The 25557-nt window shown below is 43.0% G+C and overlaps 1 protein-coding gene across 9 annotated transcripts in view; it reads left to right on the top strand.

Annotated features, from left to right (window-relative positions):
* The window catches only part of arnt2 (aryl hydrocarbon receptor nuclear translocator 2), a 476833-nt gene that overhangs the window by 155224 nt on the left and 296052 nt on the right, over positions 1-25557 (top strand). For all 9 annotated transcript variants that reach the window (XM_087981308.1, XM_043677623.2, XM_087981306.1 and 6 more), the window contains 2 exons: positions 14289-14354; positions 20467-20552. In XM_087981308.1, coding sequence (XP_087837434.1) covers positions 14289-14354; positions 20467-20552 — 152 coding nt within the window. The remainder of the gene's footprint in view (positions 1-14288; positions 14355-20466; positions 20553-25557) is intronic.

Here is a 25557-nt window from a genome sequence, read left to right as displayed (position 1 = left end):
TTCACTGAGGACATGCTGCAGTCCCTTTACATGTGCATTCCTCATCAGAATGATCTCAGGGCTCTCCACGTCTTCCTGGAAAAAAGGCCTGATATTCCTGCATACCACCACCCTTCTCCGTCTGGCCAAGCTCACTCGCATTTTGAACAACTTCTCCTTTAACTCTTCTCACGTCCTTCACCTCAGCTGTGTCCATGGGTACCTGCATGGGCCCCAGTTATGCCTATTGCTTTATGGATATGTTGGGCATTTCTTGTTCCGGTCCTACTCTAGCCCCCACCCACAACTCTTTCTCTGATATGTCGATGACACTAAACGGGCTACTTCCGCTTCTTGTTCTGACCTGGAAGCATTTATCAATTTCCAATTTCCATCCTGCCTTCACCTCCTTCATCTGGTTCATCTCCAACTCCTCCCTTCCCTTCCTTAACTTCTCTATTTCTATTTCTGCGGATAGGCTGGCTACCAATATCTACAAGCCCACTGACTTCCACAGTTACCTGGACTATATTTCCTGAAGAAGGGCTTATGCCCGAAACGTCGATTCTCCTGCTCCTTTGATGCTGCCTGACCTGCTGCGCTTTTCTAGCAACACATTTTTCAGCTCTGATCTCCAGCATCTGCAGTCCTCACTTTCTTCTATATTTCCTCACACCCTACTTCCTGTAAGGACTCCATCTCATTCTCCCAGGTTCTCCATCCCCGTAGCATCTGTTCTGATAATGCCACCTTCCGTTTTCCTCAACTGAGGATTCCCTGTCACTGTGGTCAACAGGACCCTTAACTGTGTCCAGCCCAACTACCATTCTTCTGCGTTGACATCTTCTCTTCATTCCCTCAACAGCGGTGGAGACCGCTGGTCCTCACTTAGCATCCCACCAGCCTCTTCATCCAAAGGTCTGTAAGCCACTGTTTCCGTCATCTCCAGCAGGGTGCCATGACCAGACAGACATTGCCCTCCCCTCCTTTGTCAGCATTCCAGAGGGATCGTTCCCTCCAAGACACTCTGGGCCATTCCTCCACCATTCCCAACATCCTCATCGCATCTAGTCTCCTGTATTTGCTGTTCATGATGTGGTCTGCTCTACACTGGGGTTATGAAATGTTGACTGTGTGATTGCTTTTGCAGTACACATTGGGTCATTTTTACAAATAGAAAATGAGCTTCCAGTTAATTGATACTTCAACACACCACCATGTTCCCATACCAATATTTCTGTCAGTGTTCCAGTGAGTCTTGGCGCAAATTCATTTAACAACATCCCATTTTCCATTTGGGGACCTGCAGCTTCTGGGACTCAACATTGAGTTAGAGTCATAGAGATGTACAGCATGGAAACAGACCCTTCAGTCCAACCCGTCCATGCCGACCAGATAGCCCAACCCAGTCTAGTCCCACCTGCCAACACCCGGCCCATATCCCTCCAAACCCTTCCTATTCATATACCCATCCAAATGCCTCTTAAATGTTGCAATTGTACCAGCCTCCGCCACTTCCTCTGGCAGCTCATTCTATATCCATACCATGCTCTGTGTGAAAACATTGCCCTTTAGGTCTCTTTTATATCTTTCCCCCCTCATCCTAAATCTATGCCCTCTAGTTCTGGACTCCCCGACCCCAGGGAAAAGACTTTGCCTATTTACCCTATCCATGCCCCTCATAATTTTGTAAACCTCTATAAGGTCACCCCTCAGCCTCCAACGCTCCAGGGGAAACAGCCCCAGCCTGTTCAGCCTCTCCCTGTAGCTCAAATCCTCCAACCCTGGCAACATCTTTGTAAATCTTTTCTGAACCCTTTCATGTTTCAGAACATCTTTCCAATAGGAAGGAGACCAGAATTGCACGCAATATTCCAACAGTGGCCTATCCAATGTCCTGTACAGCCGCAACATGACCTCCCAACTCCTGTACTCAATACTCTGACCAATAAAAGAAAGCATACCAAACGCCTCCTTCACTATCCTATCTACCTGTGACTCCACTTTCAAGGAGCTTTGAACTTGCACTCCAAGGTCTCTTTGTTCAGCAACCCTCCCTAGGACCTTACCATTAAGTGTATAAGTCCTGCTAAGATTTGCTTTCCCAAAATGCAGCACTTCGCATTTATCTGAATTAAACTCCATCTGCTACTTCTCCACCCATTGGCCCATCTGGTTAAGATACTGTTGTAATCGGAGGTAACCATCCTCGCTGTCCACTACACCTGCAATTTTGGTGTCATCTACAAACTTACTAACTGTACCTCTTATTAACGCATCCAAATCATTTATGTAAATGACAAAAAGTCATAAGGCGGCACGGTGGCACAGTGGTTAGTATTGCTGCCTCACAGCGCCAGAGACCCGGGTTCAATTCCCGCCTCTGGCGACTCTCTGTGTGGAGTTTGCACATTCTCCCCGTGTCTGCGTGGGTTTCCTCCAGGTGCTCCGGTTTCCTCCCCAATCCAAAAATGTGCAGGTCAGGTGAATTGGCCATGCTAAATTGCCCGTAGTGTTAGGTGAAGAGGTAAATGTAGGGGAATGGGTCTGGGTGGGTTGCGCTTCGGCGGGTCGGTGTGGACTTGTTGGGCCGAAGGGCCTGTTTCCACACTGTAAGTAATCTAATCTAATCTAATCTAATCTAATCTAATCTAATCTCGAGGACCCAGCACCGATCCTTGTGGCACTCCACTGGTCACAGGCCTCCAGTCTGAAAAACAACCCTCCACCACCATCCTCTGTCTTCTATCTTTGAGTCAGTTCTATATGCAAATTGCTAGTTCTCCCTGTATTCCATGAGATCTAACCTTGCTAATCAGTTTCCCATGGGGGACCTTGTCGAACGCCTTACTGAAGTCCATATAGATCACATCTACTGCTCTGCCCTCATCAATCTTCTTTGTTACTTCTTCAAAAAACTCACTCAGTCAAGTTTGTGAGACATGATTTCCCATGCACAAAGCCATGTTAACTATCCCTAATCAGTCCTTGCCTTTCCAAATACATGTACATCCTGTCCCTCAGGATTCCCCCCAACAACTTGCCCACCACTGAGGTCAGGCTCATGGTCTATAGTTCCCTGGCTTGTCCTTACCACCCTTCTTAAACAGTGGCACCGCGTTTGCCAACCTCCAGTCTTCCGGCACCTCACCTGTGACTATCGATGATACAAATATCTCAGCAAGAGGCCCAGCAATCACTTCTATAGCTTCCCACAGAGTTCTAGGGTACATCTGATCAGGTCCTGGGGATTTATCCACCTTTCCCTGTTTCAAGACAGCATTACCTCCTCTGTAATCTGGACATTTTGCAAGATGTCACCATCTATTTCCCTACAGTCTATATCTTCCATATCCTTTTCCACAGTAAATACTGATGCAAAATACTCATTTAGTATCTCCCCCATTTTCTGCGGTTCCACACAAAGGCTGTCTTGCTGATCTTTGAGGGCCTCTATTCTCTCCCTAGTTTCTCTTTTGTCCTTAATGTATTTGTAAAAATCCTTTGGATTCTCCTTAATTCTATTTGCCAAAGCTATCTCATGTCCCCTTTTGCTCTCCTGATTTCCCTCTTAAGTGTACTCCTACTGCCTTTATACTCTTCTAAGGATTCAGTCAATCTATCCTGTCTATACCTTACATATGCTTCCTTCTTTTTCTTAACCAAACCCTCAATTTCTTTAGTCATCCAGCATTCCCTATCCCTACCAGCCTTCCCTTTCACCCTGACAGGAATATACTTACTCTGGATTCTTTTTATCTCATTTCTGAAGGCTTCCCATTTTCCAGCCGTCCCTTTACCTGCGAACATCAGCCCCCAATCAGCTTTCGAACGTTCTTGCCTAATACTGTCAAAATTGGCCTTTCTCCAATTTAGCACTTCAACTTTTAGATCTGGTCTATCCTTTTCCATCACTATTTTAAAACTAATAGAATTCTGGTCGCTGGCCCCAAATTGCTCCCCCACTGACACCTCAGTCACCTGCCCTACCTTATTTCCTAAGAGTAGGTCAAGTTTTGCACCTTCTCTAGTAGATACATCCACATAATGAATCAGAAAATTGTCTTGTAAGCACTTAAGAAATTCATCTCCATCTAAACCTTTAACACTATGGCAGTCCCAGTCTATGTTTGGAAAGTTAAAATCCCCTACCATAACCACCCTATTATTCTTACAGATAGCTGAGATCTCCTTACAAGTTTGTTTCTCAATTTCCCTCTGACTATTGGGGGGTTTATAATACAATCCCAATAAGGTAATCATTCCTTTCTTATTTCTCAGTTCCACCCAAAAAACTTCCCCGGATGTATTTCCGGGAATATCCTCCCTCAGCACAGCTGTAATGCTATCCCTTATCAAAAATGCCCCCCCCCCCCCTTGCCTCCTTTTCTATCCTTCCTGTAGCATTTGTATCCTGGAATATTAAGCTGCCAGTCCTGCCCATCCATGAGCCATGTTTCTGTAATTGCTATGATATCCCAGTCCCATGTTCCTAACCATGCCCTGAGTTCATCTGCCTTCCCTGTTAGGCCCTTTGCATTAAAATAAATGCAGTTTAATTTATTAGTCCTACCTTGTCCCTGCTTGTCTTGACTGTTTGACTCGCTTCTGTTCTCAACTGTACCCGTCTCAGATCGATCTCTTTCCTCACTATCTCCCTGGGTCCCATTCCTCCACCTTTATAGTTTAAATTCTCCGGAGCAGCTCCAGCAAATCTCCCTGCCAGTATATTAGTCCCCTTCCAGTTTAGGTGCAATCTGTCCTTCATGTACAGGCCACTTCTACCCCAGAAGTGATTCCAATGATCCAAAAATTTGAATCCTTCTCCCATATACCAGCTCCTCAGCCATGCATTCATCTGCTCTATCCTCCTATTCCTGCCCTTACTAGGTCGTAGCACTGGGAATAATCCAGATATTACTCCTCTCGAGGATCTCCTTTTTAAATTCCTGCCTAACTCTCTGTAATCTCCCTTCAGAATCTCAACCTTTTCCCTTCCCCTGTCGTTGGTTCCAATGAGGGCAATGACCTCTTGCTGGCCCCTCTTCCCCGTGAGAACATTCTGCACCATCTCTGAGACTTCCTTGATCCTGGTACCAGGGAAACAACACACCATTCTGCTTTTTCGCTGCTGGCCACAGAAACGTCTGTCTGTACCTCAGACTACAGAATCCTCTAACACAATTGATCTCTTGGAAGCCGACGTACCCCACGTTGCATTAGAACTAGTCTCGATACCAGAAACTTGGCTGTTCATGCTACTTTTCCCTGAGAATCCATCACCCCATACATTTTCCAAAACAGCTACCTTTTTGAAATGGGTATATCCACAAAAGACTCCTGCCCTAGGTGCCTACCTCTCTTACCCTTCCTGGAGTTAACCCATCTATGTGACTGTATCTGAGACTTTCCCCCCTTCCTATAACTGCCATCCATCACATACTGCTGCTGTTGCAAATTCCTCATTGCTTCTAACTGTCTCCAACTGATCAATTCGATCTGATAACACTCGCATTCAACAGCATTTATGGCAGATATAATCCACAGTAACCCTTAAACTCTCTTTAAACTCACACATCTGACAAGAAGTACATATCACTGTACTAATGGCCATTTTTGCTCCTTCACAATCTGCAGACCCAGAAAATAACACCGTCTTATTCCTCTACAAAACACTGCCCCAGGTTAAATTAATAGTTATGGCTTATATTTTAAGTTTATTCAAGAGACATATGTCCAAAAACATATATAATCAAGAAAGAACCCACTCTACTCTCTACTGCAGCCTTTCTGTTGGACAGACTTAAAACAATAATTAACGTATCTGATTCTGTGCTGTGAACTTCACCCAAACAGGTTCCTCCAAGGTTAGTTGTGAATTTCACTGTTCGTTAATTTTCCCAGACGCACTCTGATGTCCAGCGATACATGACTTCAAAACAGCAATGACAGTAATGGTGCAGGTTCTCTCTCTCTCTCTCTCTCTCTCTGTCCTGCACTGTCCTCACCATGTGCTCCCTTTGTCTGTTCTTCTCCCTTTTAAAACTGCTGTTGTTTTGACTTTTTTTTTCCAAAGTTCCAAAACAATGCAACAGCATATGAAACAAGAATTGCTGCTCCTGGAATTCAAGGAAACTACCTCCAGCACCTAAAATACCTCAAAAGGTTCAATAGCTTTAGAGCCTGATTCTGTCCTTCCATTTTTTTTTTAGCCACTACCACTGTTATGGTATGGGTTACCTTTATACAGCCAACCCTTCTAACCTACTCTCAGACCTGTTACCACATGTGATTTGTTTTCAGCACAGATTATCCATTCTCTGCTATCCTCAGCTCTCATTATCACTTACTCAGCTTCTCTTCTATCCTGGCCTGTCCATAATCCTGTTGGTTATCTACCCCTTTTATATTTTTCTCTCTCTCTCTTCTTTTTTCTCTCTCTCCTTTTCTCTCTCTTTCTCTCTCTTCTCTCTTCTCTCTTCTCTCTCTCTCTCTCTCTCTCTCTCTCTCTCTCTCTGCTCCATCCCCAGCATTTCGGTCACCTTTCTCTCCCCCACCCCCACCCCCACCCCCACCTTGTCTTCAACATAAGTATCAGCTTTTTTTAGCATTATCAGTTCTTGTCAAGAGTCACCAGAGTCAAAACATTAATCTGCTTTATTCTCACAGATGTTGTCAAACCTGCTGGGTTTTGCCAGCGATTTCTGTTTTTGTTGTGACTGTTGTTGAGGCAGGTAAGAACTTTGAGTCCAAGAGCTTGAATTTTTGCAAGTGTCCAAAAATTTGAAGTTCATTTGGCTAATAGCATGAACTGCAGGGTGGGGTTTGAGCTAACTCGCTATGGCACATAGGTACAGGAACACATTGTTATAGAGTGGGGAGCAAAAAGGAATGCAGTACAATAGGGGACAATATAGTGAAGAGAATGAATAGTTCTATGCAGATTAAACATGGGCCTGGATGGTTCTGTTGCCTGCACTGCAGCAGGCTTTGGATCATCTGTTCAAAGGGAGAAGAGAGAAGAGACAATCCTTTCATAGTGATGTCCATTTACATACCAATGAGAAAAAGCAGGAGAAAGAAGGAGGTTATGCATAGTCAGTATGAGGTGCTTGGTGCCAAATTAAGAAGCAGAATCTCAAAGGTCATAATCTCTGGAATGTTAACTAAACCACATGCAAATTGGCACTGTACAAATCAGATTAGAGAGATGAATGCATGGCTCATAGACTTGTGTGGGAGAAGTGGATTGCAGCTCATGGAACACTGGCAACATCTCTGACAAAAACAGGATCTGTGCTATTGGAATGGTCTGCATCTGAATGGTACTGGGGACCAAAGTTCTTGTGAATCACATAAACAAGGAAGTAAAGATTTTGAAATAAATAGTGAAGGCAAGGAATCAAATTTGGGAACTTAAATAAGGGCCGTTATGAAGGCAGAGAAGCAGAGCTGGCTAAATTGAACTCGCAAATCACTTTAGGGCATAGGTTATTGGAGATGTAATGGCAGACATATAAAGGGATATTTCAGAATGCACAAAGTAGAAACATTCCAACAAGAAAGAAAAAAAATCCAATGTGGTTAACGAAAAAAAGTTAAAGATAGTATCAAACGCTAAGCAAAAACATTTGATTTGTGCAAATACAGATGGCAGATCTTAAGATTGGACAGAATGTAAAAACAGCAAAAATGACTAAAACATTAGTAAGGAGGGAAACGCTAAAGCATGATAACAACCTAACCAGATATATATGAACAGATTTTTGGTGACTCTATAAATACGTTATAAAAAAAGGTAACAAACTGAGTGTTGGTCCTAGAAAAACAAGTATGAAAATTCACCCCCGTGTCAGGGTGAGGGACATCTCTGACCAGTTTGAATGGATATTGGAGCAGGCGGGTGATGATCTAGTTGTTGTGGTCCACACTGGGACAAAACAACATAGGTAAGGCTAGGAAGGAGGACCTGTTTGGGGATTATCAGGCACGAGGAACAAAATTCAGGAACAGATCCTCAAGGGTTATAATCTCCGGATTACTCCCAAGCCACATGCAAATTGGCTTAGGGATAAGAAAGTTAGGGAAGTAAACACGTGGCTAAAGGAGTGATGTGAGAAAGATGGGTTCCATTTCATGGGATATTGGCATCAGTTTTGGAACAGGAGGGATCTGTATCATTTAGATGCTCTCCACCTGAATTGATCTGGAACCAGTGTTCTCACGAAAAGGATAAATAGGGTGGTCACTAGTACTTTAAACTAGTGAATTGGTGGGAAGGGAGGAGACAGGAAGTATACTGGTAAATAGAAAAGAAAGCAGCAGGTTAATATTTGTGCAAGAGGGTTTAACAACATCAGGCTATGAAAGAAGTTAAAAGGAAGGAAAGCTCAGGAGATGATATTAATGGAGTTGTTAAAATTCAAGAAGAGGGTATAAAAACTAGCATAAGGGCACTTTACCTGAATGCTCATAGCCTTTGAAACAAACTAGATTAATAACGACAGAGATCATTCCGAATGAGTCCATTACGGAGACATGGTTGCAGGATGGTCAGGACTGGGAATGAAATATCCAGCGGTATCAGACTGTTTGGGAAGACTGACAGACAGGAAGGTAAGGGAGGTGGTGTAGCTCTGATATTTAAGGATGACATCAAGGCGGTAGTGAGAGCTAATGTAGATGAGAATAAGGCTGAATCCATTTGGGTGGAAATTAGAAAGTCTAAGAAAAAGTCACTGATAGGCATAGTCTACAGGCAACCAAATATATCACATTGGGACAGGCATTAAACAAAGAAATAACTAATACCTGTAAAAATTGTATGACAATTATCATGGAGGATTGTAATCTTCATGTTGAATGGTCAAACCAGGTCGATCAAGGCAGCCTTGACGAGGAGTTCATTGAGTATACCCATGATAGTTTTCTTGAACAGTATGTGGTGGAACTGATGAAGGAGCAAGCTATCCTAGATCGGATTCTGTGTAATGACACAGGAATTATTAATGATCTTATAGTTAGGGATCCTCTAGGGATCTTAGAAGGAGTGATTACAATATGGTTGAATTTAGAGTACTGATAGAAACTGAGAAGATAAAATCCAATACCAGGATCCTGTGTTTAAACAAGGAGACTACAACAGGATGAGAGAGCAGTTGGCTAAAGTAGACTAGAAGCTAAGACTTTATGGTGGGACGGTTGAGGAACAGTGGAGGACTTTCACAGCAATTTTTCAAAGTGCTTATCAAAAGTATATACCAGGGAAAAGGGAGAATCAACCATGGATATCTAAGGAAATAAGGGAGGTTATCAAATTGAAAGAGAAGGCATCCAAAGTAACAAGATCAGTGGAAAACTAGAAGAATGTGAAAGCTTAAAGGTCAACAGAAAGCCACAAAAAAGCTATAAGGAAAATTAAGATAGATTATGAGAATAAACTAGCTCACAATATGAAGACAGATAGCAAAGGTTTCTACAAATGTATGAAATGAAAAAGAGTGGCTAAGGTAAACATTGGTCCCTTAGAGGATGAGAAGAGAGATTTAATAATTGGAAATGAAGAAATAGCGAACAGGTATTTTGCATGGGTCTTCACAGTGGAGGACACAAATAACATGCTAGTAATTGATGACTAGAAGACTAAGGTAGGTGAGGACCTGGAAACAATCATTTTCGTGAAAATGTTAGTTGGGCAAGCTAATAGAAGATTAAACATGTCTCCTGGCCCTGATGAAATGCATTCCAGAGTACTAAGAGATGGCAGGAGAAATAGCCAATGTGCATGGGGTAATTTTTTAAAATTCGCTGGGCTCAGGCACTTCCAGCAGATTGGAAAACAGCAAATGTGAGGCAACTGTTTAAAAAAGGAGGTGGACAAAAGATAGAGAATTATTGGCCAGTTAGCTTAACTTCTGTATTGTTGCAAGTGCTTGGATCTAACATCAAGGAAGAAATAGCGTGACATCCAAATAGAAATTATTCCATTGGGCAGACTTACCAAGAAAGGCAGGTCATGTTTAACTAATTGACTGGAATTCTATGAAGACATTACAATCGCGGTGGACAATGGGGACCCAGTAGATAGCGTATCTGGATTTCCAAAAAACATTCGACAAAGCGCCTCACAAAACGCTGCTGCATAAGATAAAGTTGTGTGGTATTATGGGTAATGTATTAGCATGGATAGTTGATTGGTAAGTTAACAGGAAGCAAAGAGTGGGGATAAGTGTTTTTCGGTTGGTAGTTAGTGACTACTGGTGTGCCTCGGATCAGTGTTGGTACTGCAATTGTTTATTATTTACCGAGATGATTTGGATTTGGAGACCACGTGTAGTTTGCGGATGACACTAGGATGAGTGGTAGAGCTAAGTGTGCAGAGGACTCTGAAAGTTTGCAGAGGGATATAGATATAGATAGTTTGAGTGGGCAAAGGTCTGGCAGAAGGAGTACAATGTTGATAAATGTGAAAGTCATCTATTTTGGTAGGAATAACAACAAAAAGAATTATTGAATGGTTAAAAAAAATGCAGCATTGTGTTGTGCAGCTTAATCTTGTTGTCCTTGTGCATGGATCGCCAAACTGCCGCACTCAGTCGGGGTCAACTCCTTGATTTGGAAGACCAAAAGGATCACTCAGACCAAGGAGCATATATCACCTAGGTGATGGCTCTCCAGACGCAGTCAGTTTTTGTCTCGGTGTGCAACCTGGGGAATAGACGAGAGCACAGAGTCCCAAGACATGGAGCTGCTCAGTACAAGACTTCTTTTGAAAAGGCACATTCCAGAAGGAGATATGTGACAGTCTCAACCCCTCCCCTCCCTCCGCAGCCACTTCGAGGGCAGTGTGTGGTGGCGAAGGCTGACTGGGTGGATATAAAGGATCGAACAGGTAGTGCCCTTCTCATCACCAGCCACACAATGGCTGTGCTTGTTGGAAAGTTCTGATGATGAGGTAATATGCCAAATGACTTTGACAGGCTGCTCAGGGAACATTCCGACAGGACCCACCCTCTCCTTTTCCCACAGGGTCTCGAGGACGCTACATGCTGACCACTTCCTGATGGACTTATCGTCATAGGTGTTTTTCTTTGCAAATTTCTCCTTGAAGGACAGGTGATATGGAACGGTCCAACCACTTGGAGCATTCCGCAGAAGCAGGGGCAGTTCCATCCTTCGTAATACCGAGGATAGGTAGAACCTCAGTAGGTAGTGACACTTGTGTTTGCTTGATGAAGCCACATACAAAGGTGGCCATCAGGATGAGGGCAACATTGGGTGTGTTCTCCCCCTTATCCAGAATTTTGTGCATGGAATCCCTGCACGCCCTGCATCTTAAGCTTCCAGATGAAATGAAAGTTGGCTCAGGTGACTGAAACAGCTCAGGTTTGGAGGATGGGCCAGGCTACGACAACAAAGAGAGTGCCTCACACCTGATGACCATGGTTTTACTCACAATGAAGAGGGAGTGGTGCTTCCAAAGGAGCTGTTTCTGCTTCACTTTGGCAATGTGCTTCTCCCAAGATTTTGTGCACTACTTGGCCCCTCCAAACCATATTCCCAGCATATTCAAGTAATCTGTCCTAATGATGAAGGGAATGAAGGACCCCAAACAACATGGTCTTGCTTTTGCCTCGATTGACATTGGCTCCCAAGGCCAGTTTGAACTGATTGTAGATGCTCATGATTCTGTGCACTGATAGTGGATCTGAGCAGAAAATGGCGATGTCATTCATCCATGTACAACAGGCTTTGACCTGCTGGCCTCTGCTGCCTGGAATAGTCATCCCTCTCAGGCTCCCATCTTTCCTGATGGACTCAGCAAAGAGCTATACAACAGAAAAACAAGAGACGGCAGTGTGGGCAGCCCTGCCTGACTCCGGATCTGATTGGGAAGCCTTCTGATTCCAATCCATTGATTGAGACTGCAGTAATGAGGTTGATGTAGAGCAATCAGATCTAATTGCAGGTTCCCTCCCCAAAGCCTAGTTGGGAGAGTACGTCCCTCATGAATGTGTGCGATATCCTGTCAAAGGCCTTTCTGCTGGTCCAGGCTGATAAGGCTAGTGTTCACCCCTCCTCCCTCCCCAGAAGAAAACGCCACAATTTTCCAACCAAAATGCATCACTTCATGTTTCTTTTCTGTGTGAAATTTTATTTTTCATGTGTTTCTCCACTTCAACCCTTCTAAGGTTTGTTGCTATCCTCATTGTTTAGTACATTTTTGAATGCCATATCATTTGTGAATTTTGAAATTTTGCTCTTTTACCCAAAACCAGGACATTAATTTGTATCGAAGTGAGCAGTGATCCTAATACTGATCTGTGGGGGACATTTCCAGTTTGAAAAATAGCCACTCACTGTTACTATACTGACTCTAGTATAGGTTGTATCCATTCTTCCACTGCCTTTTCAGTGAAGGAACAGTAGTGCCCGTATTCCTGTGCCAGCAATGTTAAAGTAATCCAAAACGCTTTTTCGCTACCCTACTCTCTCCTAATAGACCTACTGTATATGCTAATACTTTAACATTCTGCCTTTTAAAAAATGCAACCAGAGTTGAATTTTTTTCTCTTCAAAGCTTCTATTTCAGTTCTGAGTTATTATAGTTGTGAGGATCCATTAAGTTTCTACTAACGCGTTACTAGTTTAAATTGGTGAATGGAATGTTTGAACTTAAAGTGGCCTTTTTACTCAAAGCCACCTGCTGAGAATGCAACTAGATTGTAAGAGATTATGTAATCTTGTTTCATCGAATAATTTATCAGTTAAGGATACTGTTTTTCTGTGATAAAGCAGCATTTCTGTTTAATATGTTGTTTTTGTTATAGAATTGTTCAAGCAGTTCTATGACTAGAAATTGTCTGAATCTGAAATGAAGTGTGGCAACATTACAGTAGATCAATTTGTGTTGTTCTCTCTTGTATTGCACATTGGGTGATTGGGAAATGGCTCCATGGATTACAATTGCCATGTTTATAATTTCCTAAAATTATAAGATCTCTGCAAAATGGGAAGAGACTATTTGGTCTGCGTGTTGATGGTCACTGTTTGCACAAAGAATCAATAATGAATCTCAACGTGCCATTCTTTCCTCTTGCCCTTATATCTTCCTCTTTCTTACAATATTTTTCCCCTCTAAAATACACAACCAGTGCCTTTGACAAAGTACACCATTGTAATGGATTCAATCCACTTTAAAATATTAATCTTCTGTAACAAACCCCTCTAAACATTTTAAAAAGAGGCCTCTTCCCATTCGATTTAAATTGAAGCATGTTGTATGTTGTAACCAATAAAGGAAATGCTAAACATTGTGTGTTGTGTAATTTGACATAATTCTGCTGATGTATGATATAACCTTTTACAATAAACTTCATAGTAGGTTAGTAACCTTAATTATGTAGTCTTGTTCTTGGGTCTTACAGATTCACCCTATCAGTAAATCTGTTGATTTGACCTTGCAACATTGACTGCTTTCTGTGCCATCCTCCTGTTACTGAAACCCTTGTACTTGCCATTATCCATGTTTCGTTACTTAAAGTTTCTTCTTCATAGCTTTCTATTTCCAACTTCAACAACTCCAGTTTCTCTAAATTTCTGCTGCTTTGTATTGCTCTGTGTCTCGCTCACCCTGGCACTGTCTTCATTGATTTAGTCTTTAATCTGAATCTCCTCACCACATTCCGATAAATTTTAATCTTTATCCTTGTAAATACATTTATAGCTATGTCCTGCTTTCTTTCTGCAATCTTCCCCAGTCTCTATTCTCTCCTGTCTGGTTTCTGGTCTTCTGGTCTTTTGCATGTTCTCTTTTGTGGTAGAATGTTCAGTTGCATTTGTCTGATATTTTGATTTGTGTTGATGTCTGCTTCTTTCCAGTTCAGTATACCTTTTAAAAACCTGATGCTTTTGATGAGATTGTCAGTCAATTCAAATGTGTTTCACGCTTAGCATCTGTATATTCTGTGTCTAGTTATGAAACTATTTAATTTAAGAGCACGATATAAAAAACATTTTTTGCTTGATAAATGTATAGCAATTACCTTTATTATTCGTGCTGCAAACCATTTACTTTGTGGCACACAACCAGGTAAAGTTCTTATCGTATCAAATTTTATTTCTTCAAAGGCCTTGTATTACTAAGGGGAATTGACCTTTTATGTTGTGCTTAAGTTATAATCCTAGAATGCTGTCTAGACTGTAACAGTAACTTTGCAGTTCAGTCAACAGAAATTATAGTTTTTCAGACAGCTTAAAGTACAAAGCAGTACCAAAATTGAACGTAACTAATGGATTTTTAAATGCAGGTGTGGAACCGCTCCCTTGGAACATATCTCATTGAGCAGGCTGACCGTTCTACGCAAGAGATATAGGTGATACTCTAATCTATTTTAAATATGAAATATTAATTTTTTTTAGCTGCATGACAAGTTTTTTTTTTATCATTCGTTCATGGAATATGGGCATCATTGGCACGGGCAGCATTTATTTGCCTTGACAATAGTTAAGAGCAAATTTCTGTGGGTCTGGCATCACAAGTAGGTCAGACTCTGTAAGGATGGCAGATTTCCTACCCTACATGAGCCAGATGACTATTTAATAACAATCAGCAATGGTTACCTGGTCACCAATATTCTACATTTTTATTGAAATTAAATTCCTTGAACAGTATGTAATGGAACCGATGAGAGAGCAAGTTATCCTAGATCTGGCCCTGTGCAATGAAACAGGAATAATTAATGATGTCATGGTTAAAGATCCTCTTGGAAGGAGCAATCACATGTGGTTGAATTTAGTATACCAATGGAAAGTGCGAAGGTAAAATCCAACACCAGAATCCTGTGCTTAAACAAGGGAGACTACAGTAGGATGAGGGAGGAGTTGGCTAAAGTAGACTAGAAGCAAAGACTTTATGGTAGGACAGTTGATGAACAGTGGAGGACTTTGAAAGCAATTTTTCAAAATACTCAGCAAAAGAATATCCCGGTGAAAAGGAAGGACTATAAGAAAAGGGATCGTCTGCCCTGGGTGTCTAAGGAAATAAAGGAGTCTACCAAATTGAAAGAGAAGGCATAAAAAGTGGCTATGATCAGTGGGAAACTAGAAGATTGGAAAAGCTTAAAGGTTAGCAGAAAGCCACTAAAAGAGCTGTAAAGAAATAGATTATGAGAAAAAAAAAACTAGCTCGGAATATAAAGACAGATAGCAAAAGTTTTTATAAGCATATTAAACAAAAAAAGAGTGGCTGAGGTAAACGTTCGTCCTTTAGAGTCTGAGAAGAGGAATTTAATAATGGGATATGCGGAAATAGCCGAGGTATCGAACAGGTATTTTGTGTCGGTCTTCACAGTGGAGGACATGCATAACATACCAGTAATTGATGACAAAGAGGTGAAGGTCGGTGAGGACCTGGATACAATCATTGTCATGAAAGAGGCCAGCTAATGGAGCTAAGGGTAGACAAGTCTCCGAGCCTTGATGGAATGCATCCTAGAGAGCCAAAACAGATGGCGGGAGAAATAGCAAATGCACTTGTGGTAATTTTCCAAAATTCACTGGACTGTGGGGCAGTTGCAGCAGATTGGAAAACAGCAAATGTGACACCATTATTTTAAAAAGGAGGTCGACAAAAGATGGATAATTATAGATTGGTTAGCTTAACTTCTGTAGTGGGGAAAATGCTTGAGTCTATTATCAAGAAAGAAATAGTAAAGCATCTAGATAGAAGTTGTCCCATTGGGCAGATGCACAAAGCATTCATGGAGGGCAGGTCATGTTTAACTATTAGTGGACAGTAAGGAGGTAATAACTAAAGCCTGTAAGGAACTAGATAATTAAGTCAGCGTGACTAAGGGGAAGAGTAGGCAGGGAACAGTTGCTGAACGCAATGGGACAAGTAGTCTGAGGTGCATTTGTTTTATTGCAACAAGTGTAGTAGGCAAGGCAAATGAATTTAAGGCTTGGATTAGTAACTGGGACTATGATGTTATTGCTATTACTGAGACTTGGTTGAGGGAAGGGCATGACTGGCAACTAAATATCCCAGGATATAAATCCTTCAGGCGATATAGAGAGGGAAGTAAAAGGGGTGAAGGAGTTGCATTACTGGTCAGAGAGGATATCACAGCTATGCTGAAGGAGGGCACTATGGAGAACTCGAGCAGTGAGGCAATATGGACAGAACTCAGAAATAGGAAGGATGCAGTAACAATGTTGGGTCTGTACTACAGGCCTTCCAACAGTGAGCGTGAGATAGAGATACAAATATGTAGACAGATTATGGAAAAACGTAGCGGCAACAGTGTGGTGGTGATAGGAGATTTTAATTTTCACAACATTGACTCGGCTTCACTTAGTGTTAGAGGTCTGATGGAACAGAATTTGTAAGGACCATAGAATCCCTATAAGTGTGGAGACAGGCCCTACAGCCCAACAAGTCCACACTGACCCTCCGGAGAGTATCCCAGCCAAATCCATTCTCCTATTCAATTACTCTACATTTACCCCTGACTAATGCATCTAATCTACACATCCCTGAACACTATGGACAATTTAGCATGGCCAATTCACCTAACCTGCACATCTTTGGATTGTGGGAGGGAACAGGAGCACCTGAAGGAAACCCACGCTGACATAGAGAAAATGCACAAACTCCATCCGAGGCTGTAATCGAACCTGGGTCCCCGGTGCTGTGAGGCAGCAGTGCTAACCACTGAGCCACCACGTGGCCCTGGACATCCATGAGGGTTTTCTAGAGCAGCATGTAAATAGTCCAACTCAGGAAGGGGCCATTTTGGACCTGGCGTTGGGGAATAAGCCCGGCCAGGTATTGAAGTTTGAGTATGGGATTACTTTGAGAATAGTGATCACAATTCTGTAAGGTTTAGAATACTCATGGACAAAGGTGAGAGTGGTTCTAAAGAAAGAGTGCTAAATTGGGGGGAAGTGCAACTATTGCAAAATTCAGCAGGAGCTGGGGAATGTGGATTGAGAGCAGCTATTTGAAGGTAAGTCCACATATGTTATGTGGGAGGCTTTTAAAGAGAGGTTGATTAGAGTTCAGACAGACATATCCCTGTGAAAATGAGGGATAGAAATGGCAAGATTAGGGAACCATGGATGATCGGTGAATTTGTGAAACTAGCTAAGAGAAAAAAGGAAGAATATGTAAGGTCTAGGTGACTGAAAACACAAAGCTTTAGAAGAATATTGGGGAAATAGGACCAATCTGAAATGGCGAATTAAGAGTGCGAAAAGGGGTCATGAGATATCTTTAGCAAACAGGGTTAAGGAAAATCCCAAAGCCTTTTAATCGTATGTAAGGAGCAAGAGGGTACCAAGAGGGTACCCACCCCCACCCAAACCCCCCCCCACCCCGAACCCCACCCCTACCCCCACTCCCACCCCCACCCCTACCCCCAGATATATTTGCAGTGTCCTTGAACACGGGTGAGGTTCCGGAGGACTGGAGAATTGCTAATGTTGTCCCCCGTTTAAGAAGGGTAGCAGGAATAAGCCAGGTAATTATAGACCAAAGAGCCTGACGTCAGTAGTAGGGAAGCTGCTGCAGAAGCTACTAAGGGATATGCTCTATTTACATTTGGATGAAAATGGGCTTATCAGTGATAGGCAACATGGTTTTGTGCAGGCAAGGTCATGTCTCACCAACTTAATAGAATTCTTTGAGGAAGTGACAATGTTGATGAATGAGGGAAGGGCCATAGATGTCATATACATTGACTTCAGAAAGGCATTTGATACAGTTCCCCATGGTAGGCTGATGGAGAAAGTGAAATCACATGGGGTCCAGGGTGTACTAGCTAAATGGGTAGAAAACTGGCTGGGCAGGAGGAGACAGTAGTAGTGGAAGGATGTTTCTCAAAATGGAGAACTGTGACCAGTGGTGTTCCACAGGGATCCATGTTGGGATAACTGTTGGTTGTGATATACATAACTGATCTGGAAAAAGGTATAGGTGGTCTGATTAGCAAGTTTGCAGAGAATGCAGCAGAATATAGATAGACCAGAGAAATGGCAGATGGATTTCAATCTGGGCAAATGCGAGGTGATGTATTTTGGAAGATTCAGTTCAAGAGCGAACTACATGTTAAATGGAAAAGTCCTGGGGAAAATTGATGTACAGAGAGATCTGGACGTTCAGGTCCATTGTAACCTGGAGGTGGCAACACAGGTCAATAGTGTGGTCAAGAAGGCATATGGCATGCTTTCCTTCATTAGACGGGGTATTGAATACAAGAGTTGGCAGGTCATGTTATGATTGTGTAGGGCTTTGGTTCGGCCACATTTGGAATACTGCAGATAGTTCTGGCTGCCACATTAGCAGAAGGATGTGAATGCTTTGGAGAGGGTGCAGAGGAGGTTCACCAGGATGTTGCCTGGTCTGGAGGGTGCTAGTTGTGAAGAGAGGTTGAGTGGCTTTATTTTCATTAGAAAGACAGGTTGAAGTGGGACCTGACTGAGGTCTACAGAATCATGAGAGGTATAGACAGGTTGGGTAGCAAGAAGCTTTTTCCCCACAGAGGGGGACTCAATTACCGGAATTCATGAGTTCAACATGAGGGGGTAAAGTTTAAGGGAGGTATGCGTGGAAAGTTCTTAACGCAGAGGGTTGTGGGTTCCTGGAACGCATTGCCTGCGGAGGTGGTAGAGGCAGGCACGATAGCATCATTTAAGATGTATCTAAACAGATACATGAATGAGCAGAGAGCAGAGGGATACAGATCCTTAGGAAATAGGTGACCGGTTTAGATAGAGGATCTGGATCGATGCAGACTTGGAGGGCCAAAGGGCCTGTTCCTGTGCTGTAATTTTCTTTATTCTTTGTTCTAATCTTTTAGAATTCTATGAAAGCAGTACAAACATGGTGGACAACGGGTGTCCAGTAGATGTGGTGTATCTAGATTTCCAAAAGGCATTAAACAAGTTCCTGTACACAAGGCTGCTGCATAAGATAAAGATGCAAGGTGTTACATGCAATGTATCGCATGGATAGAGGATTGGTTAACTGACAGGAAACTAAGAGTGGGAATAACTGAGTGCTATTCTGGTTGGCAATCAGTGACTAGTGGTGTTCCCTAGGGATCCGTGTTGGAACTGCAATTATTCACAAATTATTTAGTTAAATCACACAACACCAGGTTACCGTTCAACAGGTTTATTTGGAAGTATTAGCTTTTGGAGCACTGCACCTTCAGCAGGTAGCTGTGGAGAAGGTTCATAAGACACAATTTATAGTAAACAATGTGTTGTATGATCTTGCTCCACAGCTACCTGATGAAGGCGCAGTGCTCTTAAAGCTATTACTTAGAAATAAACCTGTTGGACTATAACCTGGTGTTGTGATTTTTTACTTTGTCCACCCCAGTCCAACACCGGCACCTCCACATCACAATTTACAGAGAAGATTTAGAGTTGAGACCACATGCAGTGTGTCAAAGTTTGCAGATGACACTGAGATGAGTGGTAGAGCAAAGTGTGCAGAGGACTGTGGAACTTCGCAGGGAAAAGCACTAATACTTGAATGGTAAAAAAAATTACAGCATGCTGCTCTGCAGGGTGACCTGGATGTCCTTGTGTATGAATCACAGGGGGTTGGTCTGCATGTGCAACAGGGAATTAAAAAGGCAAATGGAATTTTGTCCTTCATTGCAAATGAGATGAAGTTTGAAAGCAGAGAGATTATGTTGCAGTTGTATAGAGTGCTGGTGAGGCCACACCTGGAGTACTGCATGCAGTTTGTCTGCTTACTTGAGAAGGAATGTACTGGCACCAGATGGGGTGCAGACGAGGTTCACTAGGTTGATTTAGAATTGCAGGGGTTGGCTTATGAGGAGAGACTGAATAGATTGGGATTATATTCATTGGAATTTAGAAGAATGAGGGAGGATCTTATAGAAACATTTAATATTATGAAGGGAAAATATATAAGGTAGAGGTAGAGAGGATGTTTTCACTGGCAGGTGAAACTAAGACAAGAGGGCATAGCCTCAAAATAAGGGGGAGCAGATTTAGGACTGAATTGAGAAGGAACTTCTTCACCCTCGGGGTTCTGAATCTATGGAATTCCCTACCCGGTGAACTGGTTGAGCCTTGCTCATTGAATGTTTTTAAAGCTAAGATAATTTTTTGAACAGTAAAGGAATTAAAGGTTATGGTGAGAGGATGGGTAAGTGGAGCTGAGGCCACAAAAAGATCAGCCGCGATCTTATTGAATGGTGGAGCAGGCTCGATGGGCCAGATGGCCTACTCCTGCTCCTAGCCCTTATGTTCACCATCTGCCATGGTGGGATTCAAACCCATGTTCCCAGTACATTAGTCTGAGAGTTTGGAATACCAGCCCAGTGGCATTACCACTATATGACCATCCTAAAAATGTATTTCATTTTTTTTTTGTAACCCTTTTTATGTTCCTCTGTGATTAATGTTGTCAAATTAACAATGAATGTGCCATTGATGTTTTCCTAGAAATGGCTTGGGACCTGTCAAGGAAGGAGAGTCTCAGTATTCTGTAGTGCACTGCACTGGATACATCAAAGCTTGGCCACCAGCAGGTAAATTAATTCAATGGTAATTTAGTGTCTCTTCTTCCGTTGCAGCAGTTAAAGCTTATTATTCTGCATGTGGTCCAAACAAAATGTTCTTGTACCTTTTGGTGACCAACTACCCCATGGATACTGATGCTATAAAACCTGTGTGCAGAAAGTCTGCTGTCATGCTATTTGCATTTTTTTGTTTCTGGCTTCCACCACTTCATATCCCCATATCATTACTTTTGATTTTCTCTGATGTCTTACTTGTAAACTTTTTTTTAAAGCTGATAATTCTTTCTCTTCTTCTTGTAACTTTTCTACTTGAAAAGTTATGCTATTTGTGAGAAGAGTTCAGTGGGGACAAGAAGGATGAGTGGCAGCAGATCAAAACTTATTCTTCTCCCAATGTTGTACCTTAACCCTAATCATTTCTGAGATATGTAACTGAAAGATAATCTGTTTGCATTTCTTTGTTACATTTGCTTATATTTGTATAGGAATTCAAGAAAATGGAATGGCTTGCCTACTTTGGAACTAACAACCATGTTTGGAATTTCCAGATAATCTAGCATTTCCTATGAATGACCTCATAATGCACTTTGAACCTGTTCTTCCAGAAAGCACAAACCTGTATACAGTAGCATCAGTTAATTTGTACTGAGCCATGCTAAGCTTTTTTGTAACAGTGTGGAATACTGATGGAATGTCAGAATTTGTTCCCTGCTGATATACTCCGAGACTGAATGCAAATTTTGGAACCAATTCTATGACGAAAAGAATGTGTTAAGATTGGTACAGACATTCTAATCCCACCCCACCCTATCTCCAACCAATTTCAATCATTGTTAATTTGTGAAAATCTCACACTGTTCATGGTCTTGCACCTCTGGATTGCTTCATGCTCTAACTGGGTTCTTAAAGGTATAATAATTGATGTCTTAGAAAAGCATTGCAAGTTTTGGTTTGCTCTTAGTGCAGCATTGAAGGAATGTATGCTGTCAATATGTTTTTCTGTGCATTTAGGGAAGAGAACCCCTAACCTTATTAAAGAAGGAGTAGGAAGTAGTCTTGGTCAGTATCCCCCCTCTCAGTAACATCACTGCAGTGACCTGTGTGTGCAATATGTTATTGCTTGTGGGATTTTACTGTGAATAAATTGGTTGCACTTGCCCTAAATTACAGCAGTGACTACAATTCAAAAATACTTAAACCAGCTGTGAAAATTTTCAGGTAATACTGAAGTCATGAAATGTTTGTTTTTAGTTCCCCGTGCCAAAATTTGCCAATCAATTTAAATTAATGAAATTTATCTGCACCCGAAATGCTGTAACCTTCAAGACTATGAACCAAATACCAGAAAATGGGATTAGAATGGATGGAGAAAGTGAGGACTGCAGATGCTGGAGATCAGAGCTGAAAATGTGTTGCTGGAAAAGCACAGCAGGTCAGGCAGCATCCAAGGAGCAGGAGAATTGACGTTTCGGGCATGAGCCCTTCTTCAGGAATGAGGAAAGTGTGTCCAGCAGGCTAAGATAAAATGTAGGAAGGAGGGACTTGGGGGGGGGGGGGGGGGTTGGAAATGCGAAAGGTGAGGGTGATAGGCTGGAGTGGGGGTGGGGGGGGAGAGGTCAGGAAGGAGATTGCAGGTTAGGAAGGCGGTGCTGAGTTCGAGGGATTTGACTGAGACAAGGTGGGGGGAGGGGAAATCAGGAAACTGGAGAAATCTGAGTGGGAGGGGGAGTTGAAGTGTTGAGCCACAGGGTGGTTGGGTTGGTTGGTCCAGGTGTCCCAGAGGTGTTCTCTGAAACGTTCCGCAAGTAGGTGGCCTGTCTCCCCAATATAGAGGAGGCCACATCGGGTGCAGCGGATGCAATAAATGATGTGTGTGGAGGTGCAGGTGAATTTGTGACAGATATGGAAGTATCCCTTGGGGCCTTGGAGGGAACTAAGTGGGGAGGTGTGGGCACAAATTTTGCATTTCTTGCGGTTGCAGGGGAAGGTGCCGGGAGTGGAGGTTGGGTTGGTGGGGGGTGTGGACCTGATGAGGGAGTCACAGAGGGAGTGGTCTTTTCAGAACGCTGATAGAGGAGGGGAGGGAAATATATCCCTGGCAGTGGGGTCTGTTTGGAGGTGGCGGAAATGACAACGGATGGTACGATGTATATAGAGGTTGGTGGGGTGGTAGGTGAGGACCAGTGGGGTTCTGTCCTGGTGGCGATTGGAGGGGCGGGGCTCAAGGGCGGAGGAGCGGGAAGTGGAGGAGATGCGGTGGAGGGCATCATCGATCACGTCTGGGGGGAAATTGCGGTCTTTGAAGAAGGAGGCCATCTAGGTTGTATGGTATTGGAACTGGTCCTCCTGGGAGCAGATGCGGCGAATACGAATTGGGAATATGGGATGGCATTTTTACAGGGGGCAGGGTGGGTGGAGGTGTAGTCTAGGTAGCTGTGGGAGTCGGTCGGTTTATAGTAAATGTCCGTGTTGATTCGGTCGCCCGAGATAGAAATGGAAAGGTCTAGGAAGGGGAGGGAGGAGTCTGAGATGGTCCAGGTGAATTTGAGGTCGGGGTGGAAGGTGTTGGTAAAGTGGATGAACTGTTCAACCTCCTCGTGGGAGCACCAGGCAGCGCCGATACAGTCATCGATGTAGCAGAGGAAAAGGTGGAGGGTGGTGCCAGTGTAGCTGCAGAAGATGGACTGTTCCATATATCCTACGAAGAGGCAGGCATAGCCATGCGGGTGCCCATGGCTACTCTTTTGGTTTGGAGGAAGTGGGAGGATTGGAAAGAGATGTTATTCAGGGTGAGGACCAGTTCAGTCAGTCAAAGGAGGGTGTCAGTGGAAGGGTACTGGTTGGTACGGCGGGAAAAGAAGAAGCGGAGGGCTTTGAGTCCTTCGTGATGGGGAATGGAGGTGTACAGGGACTGGATGTCCATGGTGAAGATAAGGCGTTGGGGACCAGGGAAGCGAAAATCATGGAGGAAGTGGAGGGCATGGGTGGTGTCCTGAACGTAGGTGCGGAGTTCTTGGACTAAGGGGGACAGGACCGTGTCGAGGTATGCAGAGATGAGTTTGGTGGGGCAGGTGCAGGCTGAGACAATGGGTCGGCCGGGGCAGTCAGGTTTGTGGATTTTGGGCAGGAGGTCGAAACGGATGGATGGGCAGATTATTCAACTGAGGGCAGATAGTGGGCCGAAAGCCTCCTATTTGTAATGTTGTTTTCTATGGTTTCTATCTTGACTCCCCAGAATTCAGATTTGGATGGCAACACAGGAGGTGTGGTTAGTAGGTTTGTAGATGGCACCAAACATGGAGGTGTAAAGCAAAGAAGATGACCTCCAGAGTACAATAGGATCTTGATCAGATGGAGTGTAATTTAGATAAATGTGAGGTGCTGCATTTTGGAAGGGCAAATCAAGGCAGGACTTGTACACTTAATGCTAAGGTCCTGGGGAGTGTTGCTGAACAAAGAGACCTTGGAGTTCAGGTTCGTAATTCCTTGAAAGTGGACTCACAGGTGGATAGGATAGTGAAGGTGGTGTTTGGTATGGTTGCCTTTAGTGCATTGAGCATAGGAGTTGGGAGGTCATGTTGTGGCTGTACAGGACATTGGTAAGGCCTCTCTTGAAATATTGTGTGCAATTCTGGTCTCCTTCCTTTTGGAAAGATGTTGTGAAACTTGAAGTAGTTCAGAAAAGAGTTACAGGGATGTTGCCAGGGTTGGAGGATTTGAGCTATAGAAGCTGAATATGCTGGGGCAATTTTCCCTGGAGCGTTGGAGGCTGAGGGGTGACCTTATGGAGGTCTATACAGTCATGAGGGGCATGGATAGGGTAAATATACAAGGATTTTTCACTGGTGTGGGAGAGTTCAAAACTAGAGGGCATAAGTTTAAGATGAAAGAGGAAAGATATTAAAGGGACCTAAGAGGCAGCTTTTTCATGCAGAGGGTGATACGTATATGGAATGAGCTGCCAGAAGAAGTGGTGGAGGCTGGTACAATTTTATCACTTAAAGGGCACCTGGATGGGTATCTAAATAAGAAGGGTTTAGAGGGATGTGGGCCAAGTGCTGACAAATAGGACTAGATTAATTTAGGATATCTGGTCGGCATGGACGAGGTGGACTGTCAGATTGGCACGGTGGCTCAGTGGTTAGCACTGCTGTCTCACAGCGCCAGGGACCTGGGTTCGATTTCAGCCTCGGGCAACTGTCTGTTGGAGTTTGCACATTCTCCCCGTGTCTGTGTGGATTTCCTCTGGGTGCTCCAGTTTTCTCCCAGAGTCCAAAGATGTGCAGGTCAGGTAACTTGCCCGTGGTGTTAGGTGATTTAGTCAAAGGGAAATGGGTCTGGGTGGGTTACTCTCCGGAGGGTCGGTGTGGACTTGTTTACACATTGTAGGGAATCTATTCTCTCGGGAATCTAATTTAGTCTGTTTCCATGCTGTATATATCTATGACTCTATGGCAATAACACTAAAAGTCCCCAAATTTAAGTTAATTTTGTCTTCTTTACAAGAGATTCCAGTTCTTCACTTTCACAACCATATCAAAACTCTATCACAGACTGCCATAAGGGCCTGGCGTGTCCTAGTATTTCAGTCCCCTTGCTCACCAGTCAGCATTCTCCTCTCATTCAGTGTGAATATTGTTTTCCCTTTACATTGGTATTTCTTTTGAATTGTCCTGATGAGTACAAAGTAAAAAGCTTCAACAGTATATCTTTTCTACAGCAATACTAATTTAGATACTTATTTTTCAAGTTACAAATGGCCTCATTATTTTCACAAAGTGTAACTTCTTATTCATATCTATGTTGAAATTAATTTGTCAGTTAAATGCCCATGTTGCAATGTGCAAAGAGGTCTTAAAGGATAACACAAGGGATAAAAGGTCTTGGATATCTGAAGAGATAAGATAAGCAAGACCTCTTCTTCATTGAGGTTAAATGGTGATTTAATGCAGTGTTTTTAAACTTTGAACAGTTTTGATAGAGTAGGTTTAATTATTCATGAAACCAACATGTT

The sequence above is a fragment of the Chiloscyllium plagiosum genome, unplaced genomic scaffold, assembly GCF_037043375.1.
Source record: "Chiloscyllium plagiosum isolate Xiang-an unplaced genomic scaffold, Cpla_swu_hap1 HiC_scaffold_39, whole genome shotgun sequence".
Lineage (NCBI taxonomy): Eukaryota > Metazoa > Chordata > Chondrichthyes > Orectolobiformes > Hemiscylliidae > Chiloscyllium > Chiloscyllium plagiosum.
This window is presented reverse-complemented; position numbering and strand designations above follow the sequence as displayed.